General features: G+C 51.6%; 1 protein-coding gene across 1 annotated transcript in view; it reads left to right on the top strand.

Annotated features, from left to right (window-relative positions):
* Positions 1-27: 27 nt before the first annotated feature.
* Positions 28-14,839, top strand: part of hcfc1b (host cell factor C1b) — a 20,470-nt gene continuing 5,658 nt past the window's right edge. Inside the window, exons 1-24 of the mRNA XM_086212951.1 lie at positions 28-1,346; positions 2,596-2,744; positions 3,010-3,170; positions 5,416-5,618; positions 6,654-6,738; positions 6,827-6,933; positions 7,319-7,498; positions 7,671-7,982; positions 8,071-8,216; positions 8,478-8,648; positions 8,765-8,989; positions 9,069-9,182; positions 9,255-9,453; positions 9,529-9,644; positions 9,962-10,091; positions 10,183-10,334; positions 10,503-10,665; positions 11,468-11,565; positions 11,915-12,073; positions 13,411-13,494; positions 13,579-13,645; positions 13,781-13,923; positions 14,004-14,189; positions 14,511-14,703. Coding sequence (XP_086069077.1) covers positions 1,175-1,346; positions 2,596-2,744; positions 3,010-3,170; positions 5,416-5,618; positions 6,654-6,738; positions 6,827-6,933; positions 7,319-7,498; positions 7,671-7,982; positions 8,071-8,216; positions 8,478-8,648; positions 8,765-8,989; positions 9,069-9,182; positions 9,255-9,453; positions 9,529-9,644; positions 9,962-10,091; positions 10,183-10,334; positions 10,503-10,665; positions 11,468-11,565; positions 11,915-12,073; positions 13,411-13,494; positions 13,579-13,645; positions 13,781-13,923; positions 14,004-14,189; positions 14,511-14,703 — 3,715 coding nt within the window. The 5' untranslated portion in view covers positions 28-1,174. The remainder of the gene's footprint in view (positions 1,347-2,595; positions 2,745-3,009; positions 3,171-5,415; positions 5,619-6,653; positions 6,739-6,826; positions 6,934-7,318; positions 7,499-7,670; positions 7,983-8,070; positions 8,217-8,477; positions 8,649-8,764; positions 8,990-9,068; positions 9,183-9,254; positions 9,454-9,528; positions 9,645-9,961; positions 10,092-10,182; positions 10,335-10,502; positions 10,666-11,467; positions 11,566-11,914; positions 12,074-13,410; positions 13,495-13,578; positions 13,646-13,780; positions 13,924-14,003; positions 14,190-14,510; positions 14,704-14,839) is intronic.

Below are 14,839 nucleotides of genomic sequence, written 5' to 3'. Positions count from 1 at the left end.
GCCTCACAAGCAGACACCTGTCCAGCACCACGAGCCTCAGGAAGGTCGTCACGTAGACTCCAACACTAAAAGATAGGATTTTCCCACATACAGGAGCAGGTTCATCTGTTTGGTGCTGAGATGTTCCGGCTGTCTTTTCGGTGACTTGTTTGTCTGCTGATGAATCATCGATCGAAGGCGCTTCACCCTGATCTCCATCACAGAGCGCGGGCTCGCAGCGGGCGCGCCTGGCAGGCAGAATCCACCGTAACACCGGAGATCAACGTGGCTTCTATCCGGTGGTGTTCTTGGCTGATTCTAGAGTCGCGGGTTGTCTTGGAATCACGCCAATAGAACAATATCTCATTTGAGTGAATCCCGCCATCCTGGTCTTTATCCTCTAAATCGAAGTCTGTGTCATGTTTGAGTAAAACTGCTTTTATACCAAACCGAAGCAAAACTTGTGCCAGCTGGAATTATAAGTAAGATGATATTCGAGCCCACTAATGATCTGTAAATGGGATATCAGCTTGTCGCTGCCAGTATCAGACACCGGGGGCCAGCGGTTCCTCCCTCCGCGCGTGCTGACCGGATCAGCTGGCTGTTAGCCGTTAGCTTGCTGCTGCCATTTGCAGCTTCTGTTTTGTTTGGTTGCTGTTAGCAGCAAGATGGCGGCTGCCATCCCGGCGAACAGACCCGCTACTCTGCATATGTAACAGCATCTTTCGACCTCCTCGGTGCTCCGGCTCACACTCACATTTAACGGCCGTGAAACACGTCTTCTGCAGCCGGATATGCGCTTATCTTTCACTTGGTTTCAGCGAGCCTAAGCAGGTCCGGCGGCTGTCTGCAGATTCTACACAGCGTTTACTGGGAGAAAATGGCGGTCTGGCTAGTTCAGACGCTGGGCTAGCTTACAACACACCGGTTCATACAAGACTCGCAGACTGGAAAGCCGTGGGAGGATTATATCAATTAAAGTGTCTTAATCCCGACACACAACTGACCTCCGCACATATTAAAAACTCTCAATCAAGCTAGCTCAGCCAGGTTAGCCGCCGGCTAGTTAGCGGGCTAATGCTAATTCTATACCGCGGCTAGCGAGCCGGAGGCTGTTCTAAGCCCATCTGTCCCCCAAGTTTGGATTGCTGTCCCCCTTCGAGGACTGAGAGGCTCGGATCCTGCTAGCAGCATCATGGCAGCCGAACCGGTGGTGTTACAACCCCGCTGGAAGCGCGTCCTGGGCTGGACCGGCCCAGTGCCGCGGCCCCGTCATGGACACCGGGCCGTGGCCATCAAAGAGCTGATGGTGGTATTCGGTGGAGGAAACGAGGGGATCGTGGACGAGCTGCACGTCTACAACACAGGTATTACTGTCGGTGCCGGAAGAACCGGGTAAAAAGTTAACATATGCTAACAAAATCCGTTTGTAGTGCAGATGGAGCCAGAGAAGCTAGATGCTAACTCCACCGGTTCGAGCAGCAGAGGGAGCAGCCGTGTCCGTGTAACTGGTGTGACAGTCACAGAATTCAACGGTGTATCGCGGTGGATGTCGGTGTGATTGACCCTCGTGCTGTTGTGAATTTACTGTGATTGGCTTGGGCTTTAGCATGCTAGGCTAGGCTAACGCTACAAGAAAGAGAAATGGCGCGTTTTACTGAAAACACTGGTGACGTCTGAGAGACCACGCCCCTTTGTTGCTTCAAATGAAGACAACATGGCGTTTCGTTAACGGTAAAAACGGGTGTTTTAACGCAGGAACGAAAAACGTCCAGTCCGCCGCGTGGTCTGCATCCTAGCGGCCCTCGGGCTCTGATGGTTTCATGACTTCCGATCCGCCAGTTTCCCCGCAGCTCGTGAGTCCTCGTGTTGCGTTCAAGAACTCCCGAGTCCCATGTGAACGCAGCACAAGTGACTTCAGTCCAACTTCAGCACTGCTCAGTCTGCTCCCTCCACCCTCCACCAGCAGAGAAATCCACGTTTATTTTACAGTTGCGTGCATGTTGCTGGTGACTTTGAGGGTTTGGATTCAGTACACTAAGTAGACCGGGTGCACCTGCCACGATGAATCGGGCCGTGACTATGAATTTCACCTTCAATTTATGCAACCAATAGTCCAGAACCCTAAGACTCTTAATTTTTTGTCATAAATGACCAGAAACTGCAATTTTCTAACTTAAAGTCTGGAGCCACCAAGAGTTTGCAACTTTTTTTTTGGTTTCAAAAAAACCAACGACCAGCCCAGTTGATGGAACATCAGGCTGCTCTGGATCGGAGCTGGAGCTGTGGCTGAGTCCCTCATGCTGGCGCAGCAGTGATGATGAGGGTGGACATGAGTCAAGTGTTCATGTCAGCTTTGACCTCCAGGATCACCTGTCAGGGTTTATTATCTGAATCAGGTGTGTTGTGCATGCAGGTGTTTCATGACGTTTCACAATACTTTACTGTTCGTGTGTTTTTTCATGACTCGTGGGAACTGGGGACAAATGAAATAACCAAACTGGCACATCCATCAGGGCGGCGCTGGAGTCGTCACTCTGGCATTGGCTGTCCGAAGGGTCTCATCCTCTCGGTGAGCCCTTTACACGTGTGACCTTGTCGTGTCTCCCCCTCTAGCCACCAACCAGTGGTTCATTCCGGCTGTGCGTGGAGATATCCCCCCCGGCTGTGCTGCCTATGGCTTCGTGTGTGACGGGACGAGGCTGCTGGTGTTCGGAGGGATGGTGGAATATGGAAAATACAGCAACGACTTGTATGAGCTGCAGGTCAGTGATGTCACAGCAGAGGGTGGGGCATGGAGGGTACATGAGGTGTGTTCCTAACCAGATTCTTTGATGTGCATTTTCAATTGGTGCTCATAAAAGCTTCATTGGAAATGTTTCACATTCAAATACCAAAAACCCTTGAACTTTATTAAATGTCAGAAAACTCAATTTGAATGAACAAAACTCTTCAATGTAAACCTGCTTGTGAGTGATATTTTCACTGTATTTTGTTTAATGTTTTATTGTCATAAAAACTCTCTGTCAGGCGAGTCGCTGGGAGTGGAAGCGTCTGAAGGCAAAGGCTCCAAAGAACAGCCCGCCCCCCTGCCCCCGCCTCGGGCATAGCTTCTCTCTGATTGGCAGCCGCTGTTACCTGTTTGGGGGATTGGCCAATGACAGCGAAGACCCCAAGAATAACATCCCCAGGTATGGTGTTCTGGAGTACGCTCATTGGTTCCTTGACCCCAGTGGAAAATGTCAAGGGGTCAGTCGGAGGAGACAGGAGAAGAAGACGGCAGCGCTGAGAGAATCGACCACACTTTCAAGAATCTCCATGAAGTGATGGCTGTTTTACTGACGTGCGTCTGCTGCATGAAACCGCAGCTTCGGCCATGTTAGATCCTTCACCTTGGCTGTTGTGAAAATATAACTTAGAACAGAGATTGAGCTTGAAGTTAAAGCTGTCAATCACAGATGTAAAGCAAACTGATCATCACATTTTGAGTGTTTGCTCACTCAACTGTCAGTCATGTTTTTTCACATGAAATGATTGACAGATAATGAAAAATCTTCGTCTTTGTCTTCGTTGTCCTCCTCTTATCCGGTGGGTCCGGGTGACGGGGCAGCAGCCCCAGCAGGGAAGCCCAGACTGTCCTCTCCCAGCCACGTCCACCAGCTCTTCAGGGGAATCCTGAGGCGTTCCCAGGCCAGCCCAGAGATATAATCCCTCCAGCGGGTCCTGGGTCGGCCCTGAGGCCTCCTCCTGGTCAGACGTGCCTGAACACCTCCAGAGGGAGGCGTCCTCTCCAGATACCTGAACCACCTCCACTGACTCCTCTACCTGGAGGAGCAGCAGCTCTACTCTGAGTCCCTCCTGAAGGACTGAGCTTCTCACCCTGTCTCTAAGGGAGAGCCCAGCCTCCCTGAGGAGGAAACTCATTTCAGCCGCTTGGATTCAGGATCTTGTTCTTTCAGTCATTACCCAGAGCTCATGACCACAGGTGAGGGGTGGAACGGAGACTGACAGGTAAATGGAGAGCCTCACCTTCTGGCTAAGCTCCCTCTTCACCACTGGTTTAGCACCCGCATCACTGCAGACGCCGCCCCAATCCACCTGTCAATCTCCTGCTCCATCCTACCCTCACTCGTGATCAAGATCCCAACATACTTAAACTCCTCCTCCTGAGGCAGGACCTCCCCCCGACCTGGAGTGGGCAAACCACCCTTTTCCAGCTGAGGACCACGGCCTCAGACTTGGAGGTGCTGATTCTCATCCCAGTTGCTTCACATTCGGCTGCAAACTGTCCCAGCAAGAGCTGGAGGTCGTGGCCTGATGGAGCTAAGAGGACCACGTCATCCGCAAACAGCAGAGACGACACCCTCCCACCACCAAACTCGACCCCCCCCTCCACCACCACCACCCGGTTGCGCCTAGAAATTCTGTCCATAATTTATGAACAGAACCGGTGACAAAGGGCAGCCTTGGCGGAGTCCAACCCTCACTGGGAACAAGTCCGACTTCCTGCCAGCAATGCAGACCAGACTCTCACTCCTCCGCTAGAGAGACTGCAGATCTCATCCACCCCTGGAGCTCTGCCGCCCCAGAGTTGTTTCACTGCAACTTCTGCCCTAAGATTGGAGTTCCCCAGTAGGACAATGGAGTCCCCTGTCGAGGCACTATCCAGCACCCTTTCCAGGGACTCTAGAAAGGGTGGGTACCCTGAACTGCTGTTTGCCGCATAAGCGTCAGTCAGGGCGCAGCAAAGCAACCCTGTCGTCCACCAGGGTGAACCCCAACGTACAGGCCGAGAGTCTGGGGGCTATCAAAAAGCCCATCCCGGCGCTCCACCTCTCACCTGGAGCAACTCCAGCAAAGGACAGAGTCCAACCCCTCTCAAGGGTTTTGGTTCTGGAACCAGAGCTATGTGTCGAGGTGAGGCCGACTGTGTCCGGCCGCTAACGCTCAACCTCTTCTATCAACTCCAGCTCCTTCCCCGCCGGAGAGGTTCATTCCATGTCTCAAAAGCCAGCTTGTAGGGATCAGACCAGCAAAGCCCCTGCCTTGGTCTGCTGCCTGATCCACACAGCGCTGGACCCTTCTGGTTCCTCTTGCTGGTGGTGGGCCCATGGGGGGACTACAAATCTTTACGTTCAATTTCAGAGGCAATCAAAATGCAGCACATTGTCTCATTCATGTGGAATAAGTGATGACATGCTTGGTCACCTGTCCCAGGAAGGAGGGGAATGTCAGGTGTCAGGGAGACTTGGTTCTAGATTGAACATGATTGTGTTTTCTTGGAGTGGAAACTCCTAGTTACAGTGTAACATTTCTAGCAACTTGATCTGAAAAATGTTGAAGTGCAATCAGATTGTGTGAATAATGTTGGTTGATTCCTGCGGCGGTGAGTTGTGACTGCGTTAAAGTACAGCCTTACCTCTGACCCCTCCTCAGGTATCTGAACGACCTGTTCTGTTTGGAGCTGCGTCCAGGCTCCAGTGTGGTTGGGTGGGACCTCCCAGTGACGTCGGGTCAGCCGCCGCCGCCCAGAGAGAGTCACACAGCTGTGGTGACGAGCGGCTGTGCAGGCAACAGGCTGATCATCTATGGAGGGATGAGCGGCTGCAGGCTGGGCGACCTCTGGGTCCTCGACATCGGTGAGACCAGAACCAAGATTCTGTATTGATTACCCGTGACGGGCAAGTAACTGGAAATTAGTAACTAGTTACTGGTCTTAAAAAGTACCCAAATTCCTGCATTATAGAGGTTACTGATACTCTGTGTGATATTTATATCACAGTTACAAAGAAATGCTCCAGGTTGACAGCAGGTGCATCATCGAGTATTGCGTTGCGTACGTTCTCCTCGGGTGCTGCTGTTACTGTGGGACGCCATCAGGACTTTACACTGTGCTGTTTGCGAGCGATTCCTAAGTCCGTCGTGACTGTTCACTACTGTGGCACTGGTCGCGCTGCTCATGTAACTGGAGTCAGAAGGACTTCATGTCCATGAACTGAGGAACAGCGTTCATAACCCTTCCCTCACTGCTGTGTTTTATATTTCAACCCACCAATTCAGGTCCTGGACGATAACAAACGCAGTAACGAGTCCTTTTCAGTTACAGTACTTGGGAAGATACTAGTTACTGGAAAAGTCCATCATCATCTTCCGCTTATTCCTCACTAGTAAGGGTCGCGGGGGGGGGGGTGGAGCCTATCCCAGCATCTACAGGCGAGAGGCGGGGTTCACCCTGGACAGGTCGCCAGTCCATCGCAGGGCCAACATACAGAGACGAACAACCATTCACACTCACATTCATACCTACGGTCAATTTAGAGTATCAATCAGCCTCGTCCCCAAATTGATGTCTTTGGACTGTGGAGGAAGCTGGAGTACCAGAGAGAACCCAGCAGGAACAGGGAGAACATGGAGACTCACCCAGAAAGATCCCGCGCCCGAGCTGGGACTCGAACCCGGAACCTTCTTGCTGTGAGGCCACAGTGAGGACCACTGCTCCACCATGCAGCCCTAGTTACTGGAAAAGTATTACAGTAAAATGTTCTCCCAACAGTGTTGATGACCCACATGGTTCAAACGTACCCTCCCGGTAAAGAAATGTAATCTGTGTATCTTTCCATCTCAACGATATGGGTGCCAACTTCTAATTGGTGTCTGTTCTGATGATGTCAAAGACTCGCTGGTCTGGAGCAAACCATCCCTCAGTGGAACTGCGCCCCTCCCCCGCAGCTTGCACTCTGCCACTGCCATCAACAACAAGTAATTCTACTCAGAAACCCTACAAACATGCAGCAGAGCCTGAGAACGAATGTGACATTTACTGTGAAAGCCTCCGTCTGTCCGTCAGGATGTACGTGTTCGGAGGTTGGGTTCCTCTGGTGATGGATGATGTCAAAGTGGCGACTCATGAGAAGGAGTGGAAGTGCACCAACACACTAGCCTGCCTCAACTTGGGTATACACACACACACACACACACACACACACACAGAGGTATGGTACCTACCTCGACACTGTTAATGTTAACTACCACTTCACGTCAGTACTACAGAGTAAATGGAACTAAAGAGGGAAGTGTTAGCTGAGATCACATCTGGGAAGCTGCTGCTGCTAATGCTAGCATGTTAACCTGTTAGCACACCACCAGCTGGCCCCCAAAAACAACAAGAAATAATTAGTATTCGAAAACCCTTTCCTGACTGTGTGTAACGTATTGGAACATAATCCCTGCAGCACGACTCCACCCATGTTGTCAGGTTCTTGCTAAACACGTTCTAGTGTTTCAGTCCCCGAATGCGGACAGCCAACGACTCTCTGACCACCTGACTGTCTCTGATCAGACACCATGTGCTGGGAGACTGTGCTGATGGATAGCGTGGAGGAAAACATCCCCAGAGCTCGAGCTGGTCACTGCAGCGTCTCCATCAACTCCAGACTCTACATCTGGAGCGGGAGAGACGGATATAGGAAGGCCTGGAACAACCAGGTGTGCTGCAAGGACCTATGGTACCTGGAGACAGGTGGGTACCACCTGATCATACCTGTTTTGCCTGGAGACTGTTATGTTACCTTTACATCACACAACCAGGTGGAAATGTTGTCCTGTGCATCCTTGCCTTTCTGAGCTATTTTAAGTCTCTGGTTCTACCTGCCTCCCATCTGTCTCACTCAGTCTTACCTGTCTGTCCTCAGAACGTCCCTGTGCCCCATCCCGGGTCCAGCTGGTCCGGGCTAACACCTCATCTCTGGAGGTGAGTTGGGGGCCGTCACAGACCGCTGACACCTACCTGCTGCAGCTACAGAAATATGACCTTCCCACCACACCTGCCTCCAACGCCGTCTCCAGCCCTGTCCCCATAGCATCACCTGGAGCCAGCTCCCCCAAAAGCTCCACCCCTGTTGCAGCAGCTGCAGCCAACCAAACCCTCCCATTGTCTGGCATCACATTAGTCCCCTCCCCCACATCATTACCTGGAAACCCACTGGCTGCAGCAAAAACGCCGGGTAGGTTTGAACATCAGTACAGGTCGATCTCCAGATGATGGGAGAGGTGCACCTGATCATCCCTCACCTGAGTCATGTGCTTCTGCAGCTGTCCTGAAGGTGGCGACGCCAGGTTCTACACTTGGAGCCTCTGTCGTCACAGTCCGGCAGGCCACACCCAAAGCCCCGGTTGCTGTGACAACTCTTCCTGCAGGTGTTCGTATGATGGTGCCTGCCCACGCTGGTCAGACGACGGTATTTTTGCCTTCAATTCTCATTTTGAAAACTTTCGGTGTGTCATGTGATGGGTGGTTTGTGGATATCATGGAGGCGATGCATGTGACCCTAACATGCTGCAATGTGGAACTAAGTGGCTACCGCATGACCAGCTGTTAGCATGCGGTCCAAATTCAGCCCAAGTCACACTGTAACCGCACCATCTCCATGCCAACTGATGTTGGAGGCTCATGAAGACAAGAATGATTGAGTTTGTTCCTGCTACCTGTCTGTTCATAGCCAATAGGCAGCAGTCCTCAGATGAGCGGCATGGCGGCGCTGGCTGCAGCGGCGGCGGCCACTCAGAAGATCCCTCCCTCCACAGCAGCGGTGCTTAACATTCCTGCTGGAGGCACGATTGTAAAGACTGTGGCAGTCAGTCCAGGATCCTCCAGTCTGCCGGTTACAATGGTACAAATAACCGCTAACGTTACAGATACGTGTCAGCCACCATGTCTGTGTCCCGGTGCTTGTTTTGGGCGGTTGAATCAGCATCTAGTTGATGATGAACTTCTTTGTCTCGTCAGTTGAGCAACTCCGCCAATCGGATATTGAAAACTGCTGCTCAGGTGGGCGGGGCCTCTGTCGTCTCTACCCCTGGGACGCCCAGCCGACCAATCATCACGGTGCACAAATCGGGCACAGTGACGGTCTCGCAACAGGCTCAGGTGGTTACGACAGTAATGGGAGGGGTCACCAAGACCATCACACTGGTCAACAGCCCCCTGAGCATGGGAGCGGGCGGAACTCTGGTGAGTGATGTCACTTGCTGGTCAGGTTCCAGGTTGTGTCGGTCAGCTGTTTGAATGCATCTCTTGTCCTAATTTTCAGATTGGTAACCTCGGCAACCTCGGGAAGGTAATGTCAGTGGTCCAGACCAAACCTGTTCATAGTGGGTCGGTTACTGGTCAGACGGCGAGCAGCCCGGTCACCCAGATCTTGCAGGTACTGTTGACTGAGGGGTGTTGACGTTGGTGGCTGAAGGTCAGACATCCTGACTGTCTCTCAATGTGTCAGACAAAGGGCGCCCTCCCAGCAGGGACCATCCTGAAGCTGGTGTCCTCAGCCGACGGGAAACAGACCACCATCCTCAGCACTGCGCAGGCTGGATCCACTGCAAATAAACCCACCATCCTGGGCGTCAGCCCAGCAACCTCAAAACCTGGGACCACCATCATCAAGACCATCCCAGTGTCTGCGCTGCAGGGGGGGGCAGGTACTTGAGCAACACCCAAGTGTTCTATTCATGTCTGCTATTGACCCCTGACTAAGTGGAGCTCCGCCCCTACAGGTGGTAACAGTCCAATCACAATCCTCACCACCAAGGTGGTGACACCAGGAGCCACCAGCAAAATCCTCACAACAGTCCCCAAGATCTCTGCCGCTGCGCAGCAGGGCGTCACACAGGTAACACTTTCCCAGACCCTCCCCCAGACACTTAACCCTGTCCTACCTAAACCCAAGTCAGAAGACAGGAACCGTCGTTCACCGGTTATTTCTGCTTGAGGGGAGTGAACATTTACCAGTGAAGGTCATTGGTTATTTGAGACTGTCCCTCTGATTGGCCGCTCAGCATAAACAAATCAGAAGTAAACAGTAGACTGATGTTGACAGTAGGCATCCAATGTTCGTCTCATGTTTCAGCATCATGTGGCGACACTTTGCATCAGACGTTTTCTCCTATAGAAGAAACTTTATCACTGATGCTGCTCCTGTTTCTCCAGGTGGTGCTGAAAGGAGCTCCAGGGACGCCGGGTACCATCCTCAGGACCGTCCCTATGAGTGGAGTTAGGCTCGTGTCACCTGGAGCTGCCAAACCCGCCGTCACCACACTGGTCGTCAAGGGAACTACGGGTAAACAGCCTCCACTTGATGGCGTCCTGCATTTGTTTGAGTCTTAAGTTGCTGATGGACTCAGACAGGTGTGACTCTCTTCTCCCTGCAGGTGTCTCCAGTCTGGGGACGGTGGCGGGAGGAGCTGTCACCGTGGCTACCACTGCCGCTTCCTTAGTAACGCCCATCACCACCCTGGCAACCATGGCCACACTGGCCAGCCAGGTTGCCACAGCAACTACTGCTGCTGCTGGACCCAAACAGGTGGAGCAGAAGCATCTCCTGTGGTTGTTCCCTCCTGCACTGAGACTGTCGTCCTGCTGTTGTTCTCCTGTCCTTTATTTATGTGGATGATCAAGTTTTTCAGAAGTCGTTTTGATTTGTCATGTCTGTTTGTAGCAACACCGCGTAATGTCGCATTTGTGTGTGCAGGTGACTCTGATCACGACTCCCAGCGGTGCTGAAGCTCAGCCGCTGGTCCAGGATCTGCCCGTCTCCATCATGGCCTCCCCGACCTCTGAAGAACCTGGAAGTACGACAAGTACTTTAACAACGACAACTGCCAAAACAGAGACGGGAGAAACTGCAGCAGCAGGTAAGTATCCACTACTGCTGTTATTTACAGCAGAATACTACTTTCAGTCAAATATTTTACCATTAATGTGACTTGATGTGGCTTTGCTCGGCAGCTAGCAGCTAGTTAGCATGAATCATTAACCATGCATGAAGCCCTCCTGGGAGCCTCTCTTTCAAAAAATAACTAAGATCAAGTAATTCACAACTTCATGTATGAATAAAGAAGGAAAGTAAATTTGAACATGGACATATGTATGTTCCTGAAAAGTCTCCTATTTCTGCATCACTTTTATATTTGGAATCATTTCTTAATGAACGATTTCAAAAGACATTTTTACAGTTGAAATACTTGGGGACCAAATGAGGGCCAGAGTTAACAGACATTCTTATTTTTATTTAGTTTTTTGTGTGAAACGATGTACGCATTTTACAGACCTCCTCCATGAGATGTTGGCTGTCTGAGCGCCCTCATGTGGCTGAGAGGTGCAGTGCTGGTAGAAATCCTTGACGCTCCATGAGCATCAGGTGCAAGCAGGAGTTAAACAGACATACTGTCACGTTGTCTGCGCCCAGTGGCACCTTGCCTGGCAGGTGCTGGTGTTGGGCGTGGCATCTGAATGAAGATGTGTTTACGTCAAAGCTGATGTAACTGCAGTGCCATGTGACCTTGATGGATGGTACCATCTCCAGGTGTTAGCAGGTTTTAGCAGGAAGTCTGATGCTGTGTCATCGCTGCTCATTGCTGAAGTGTGTGGTTACCATGGTTGTTGTGGTTGATTGAGTGATTTGTTGTGTTGATGATGTCACTGATGTTGGTGCAGTGACGCTGGTCTGCTCCAACCCGCCCTGTGAGATGCATGAAACGGGAACGACCAACACGGCCACAGTGGCGTCATCCAGCATGACCCAAAGGCTGCAGGTGAGCAGAACTTTATCTGCTAACAGGCTGTAACCTGGTGACGCACCTGGGATGTTGCCAATGGAACGTGTATGAAAAGGCTTTAAAAAAACAGTTGATGACGGGTCGAACACAAGACCGGTTGATGATAGAACAGTATCACAATGAAAATGTTCTCAGGAGGAATATGTCAGTCAATTGATTGGTTGTATGTTTGTTCAATGTGACAGTGCAGCATGCTCTTATTTTGAAAGGTTAATGTGAATGGCAACACAGGAAGTAGTTCGGTCCACTTCCTCCAGCTGTGTGTGTGTGTGTGTGTGTGTGTGTGTGTGTTCTCAGTGACACTGACCCTCCTCATCCTCCTCAGGTGTGTTCAAACCGGCCCTCAGCCCAGCAGTCGGGTCCAGTTCCTCCAGGTGAGGTCCCTCTGAACTCAGGAACAATCTGCTCCAACCCACCATGTGAGACACACGAAACGGGGACCACCAACACCGCCACCATGGCGGGGGCTGGAGGACTGAGACAGGTGAGGATATTTCCTCTGATTCAGGTGCGATTGGTGGAACTTGACTCCCTGAGGCCAGATGCGCTGCGTTCCTCTCCTCCACAACCTCTGCTTGTCTTCTTGTCTAATTGAGAATCAGGAACCTTGGATTCTCTCACAGAGGCCTGGGTGATGTGGACTAAAAATAAAATCTCAGATGTTTTTACAAATAATGCGATTTACGATTTTGTCCAATTTTTCCCGTGGGTAAATGGTTCCGCCACAGTGGGCCGTTCTTTAGTGGGAGTTTTCTCGCGGTCTCGCTCATCCTCCCGCTCAGCTGGGTGCCTCAGCTTTAGAAGCTGAAACGAGGTCGTTGTGCTGCTGCCTTTTGTTGTGAGGAGCTTCAGATAAACTTGGCAGCGTCACCTGTTCAACGTCTGCCGCCACAAACCCAAGGCAGTTCCACACCACTGATGCTGCTGCTACTGCTAGTACTACTACTACTCCTGCTACTACTACTACTACCTCTACTACTACTACTCCTTTCTGTGAAAAAACTTCTGGCTCTCGTTGACCACGTTGCTGCTATGCGTGTGCAGGAAACGAGGGGGAGGGGGAAAGCTATGGAAGCTCCTGGGGGACAAAAGGTGCGCCATAGCAAGAGGAGTAAAAACTCTAAGTTTTGATTTTTTTAAATCGTCTGCAAAAAAAAAACTCGAATTAATCGATAAAATGGATAAATTGTCCAGGCCTACTCTCACAGAACCTGCACTTCATCACTCTAGAAGGAACCCTTAAAGTTTGTATCAGCCATCACCAACATGAGAGTACCGGTATGGTAACGTCACCATAGGTCGGGAACATGGAACCGCTGGCTTGCAGAGGCATCGACCTCTGCCTCCGTGGATTTGCGTGTAACGGCTGTACCGTGGAGGTCAACGTTGTTGGAGACACAAAGTTGGTGAAAATCCCCTCAACATGTTTGGACCTGCGACCAACTTTTCTCTGTTGATCCTCGTTTTATTTGATGTCACAGTTTTTGAGTCAAACTGGGGAAGGAAGTCACGTCATGAATGTGTTGGCGCCGACACAAACATTCTCCCAGACAGCAGGAAAACTTGTGGCTTTTGAAAATTGAAGTCACCTGAGGGTCTGGACGCTCACCAGATCCAGTGACCATGCATGTGATCACCACAGTCATTTCCTTCCGTTGCTGTTTTGGTTCAAAATTTTACCTGTGAGTTGGTGCGTTGACCTCCAAGGGCGACGCCCCAAACCCAAAACCTGCCTGCGTTTGGTGGGTGTTGGTTTCTGACTCTGCTGAAGAAGTTGGTCAGAGAAAGAGAGAAACATCTGAACATGGATTCTGGTTCCAGGTGTGCTCCAACCCGCCGTGTGAGACACACGAAACGGGGACCACCAACACCGCCACCACTGCGGGTACTGGAGGGCTGAGACAGGTGAGACCACACCTGCAGGCTGGTCCGAACCATTACGTGTGTGTGTGTATGTGTGTGTTTATGTGCAAGTCTTTCTTTTCCCAGGTGTGTTCCAATCCGCCATGTGAAACACACGAGACTGGCACCACCAACACCGCCACCACAGCCACAGGTAACAGCTGGCACACCTGGGCACGTCTCAGCTTCTTGCTTGGACACCATCTTTGAAAAAGGAGACTTTGCAGGAAGTGAACTGTTGTAGTTGAATTATCAGGAAGTGACCACACTTCCTGTCCTCTGACTGCAGCTCAGCAGGGTGGAGACAGTTTGCAGGGAGAGTCTACAGATCCCTCCTCCTCCTCATCCTCTGACCCCTCCACCACCATCAGCCAGGGCAGAGCTGTTACCACGGTTACACAGGCCACACCCACACCTGGACCATCTATACCTGTAAGTGCCTGATCCACGTGCACTCAGACACAAACGCTGCCACCTTCATTGTCATCACCATCGCCGCTGGGTCTCTGCAGGAGATCTCCTCGTTGGTCGGTGAGGATCACAGCGAGTCCTCTGAGGCGGAGGCCGTCACCATGGTGACGGTGGCAGCAGCAGAGGAGCGGGAGGAGCCGATGCAGATGGACAGCCAGTCGGCAGATGTGATGTCGACAACAGCATCAGTGTTGCAGGTTCATGTGGAGGGCAGCGAGGCCGATCAGGTACACACACACACACACACACACACACACACACACGACTGCAACCTTCCTCTGACGGCTCTGGGATGTGGAACACCAACAGGATTCTTCATGTACTTTGTGTAGTTTAGTGTTTAAGGGATTTAGATTTAACCTGGTTTGGATGAAATAATCAGAACTGCTGGTCCATCTGGTATTGGTCCCGCCCCTCCTCAACTGTGATTGGACAACTGGGTGAAAAGTGACTGTGTAACCAACAGTAATGAACAAGCGGTTGTCAGAAACATGTTGAGCGCTGTAACGGCTCATCCTGGCATCTCAGGCAGCTCCTGTCTGTCTCAGATGGCGTCCACAGACAGCGGCCCCCCTCAAGAGCTGATGTCATCGGAAGGGGACAGCAGCGAGGTGGATTCAGGGACAACAACACTGATGGTGACAACGGGATTGACCTTGGATCAGCTGGCTGTTTCCTCGGCAACAGAGGAGGCTCAGCAGGTGACCATACAGGCGGTCCTGCAGGCGGCGGGACACATGGGTAAGACGGACTCAGCTGTGAGGCGTCCAGCTATCTGTGTGGTTGGATACTGGTTTCCAGGCTGCTTAGGGCACTGGGACCTCCACTGGTCGTAGCGCTGGTCTGGGACGCAGTGCAGGAACACAGAGAACGGCAT

This window comes from Aulostomus chinensis, chromosome 9 (genome assembly GCF_037954235.1).
Source record: "Aulostomus chinensis isolate RoL2024-O1b breed Wild chromosome 9, RoL_Achi_v1.0, whole genome shotgun sequence".
NCBI classification, from domain to species: domain Eukaryota; kingdom Metazoa; phylum Chordata; class Actinopteri; order Syngnathiformes; family Aulostomidae; genus Aulostomus; species Aulostomus chinensis.
The sequence above is the reverse complement of the archived record's forward strand: the minus strand, read 5'-3'. Positions and strand labels throughout refer to the sequence as shown.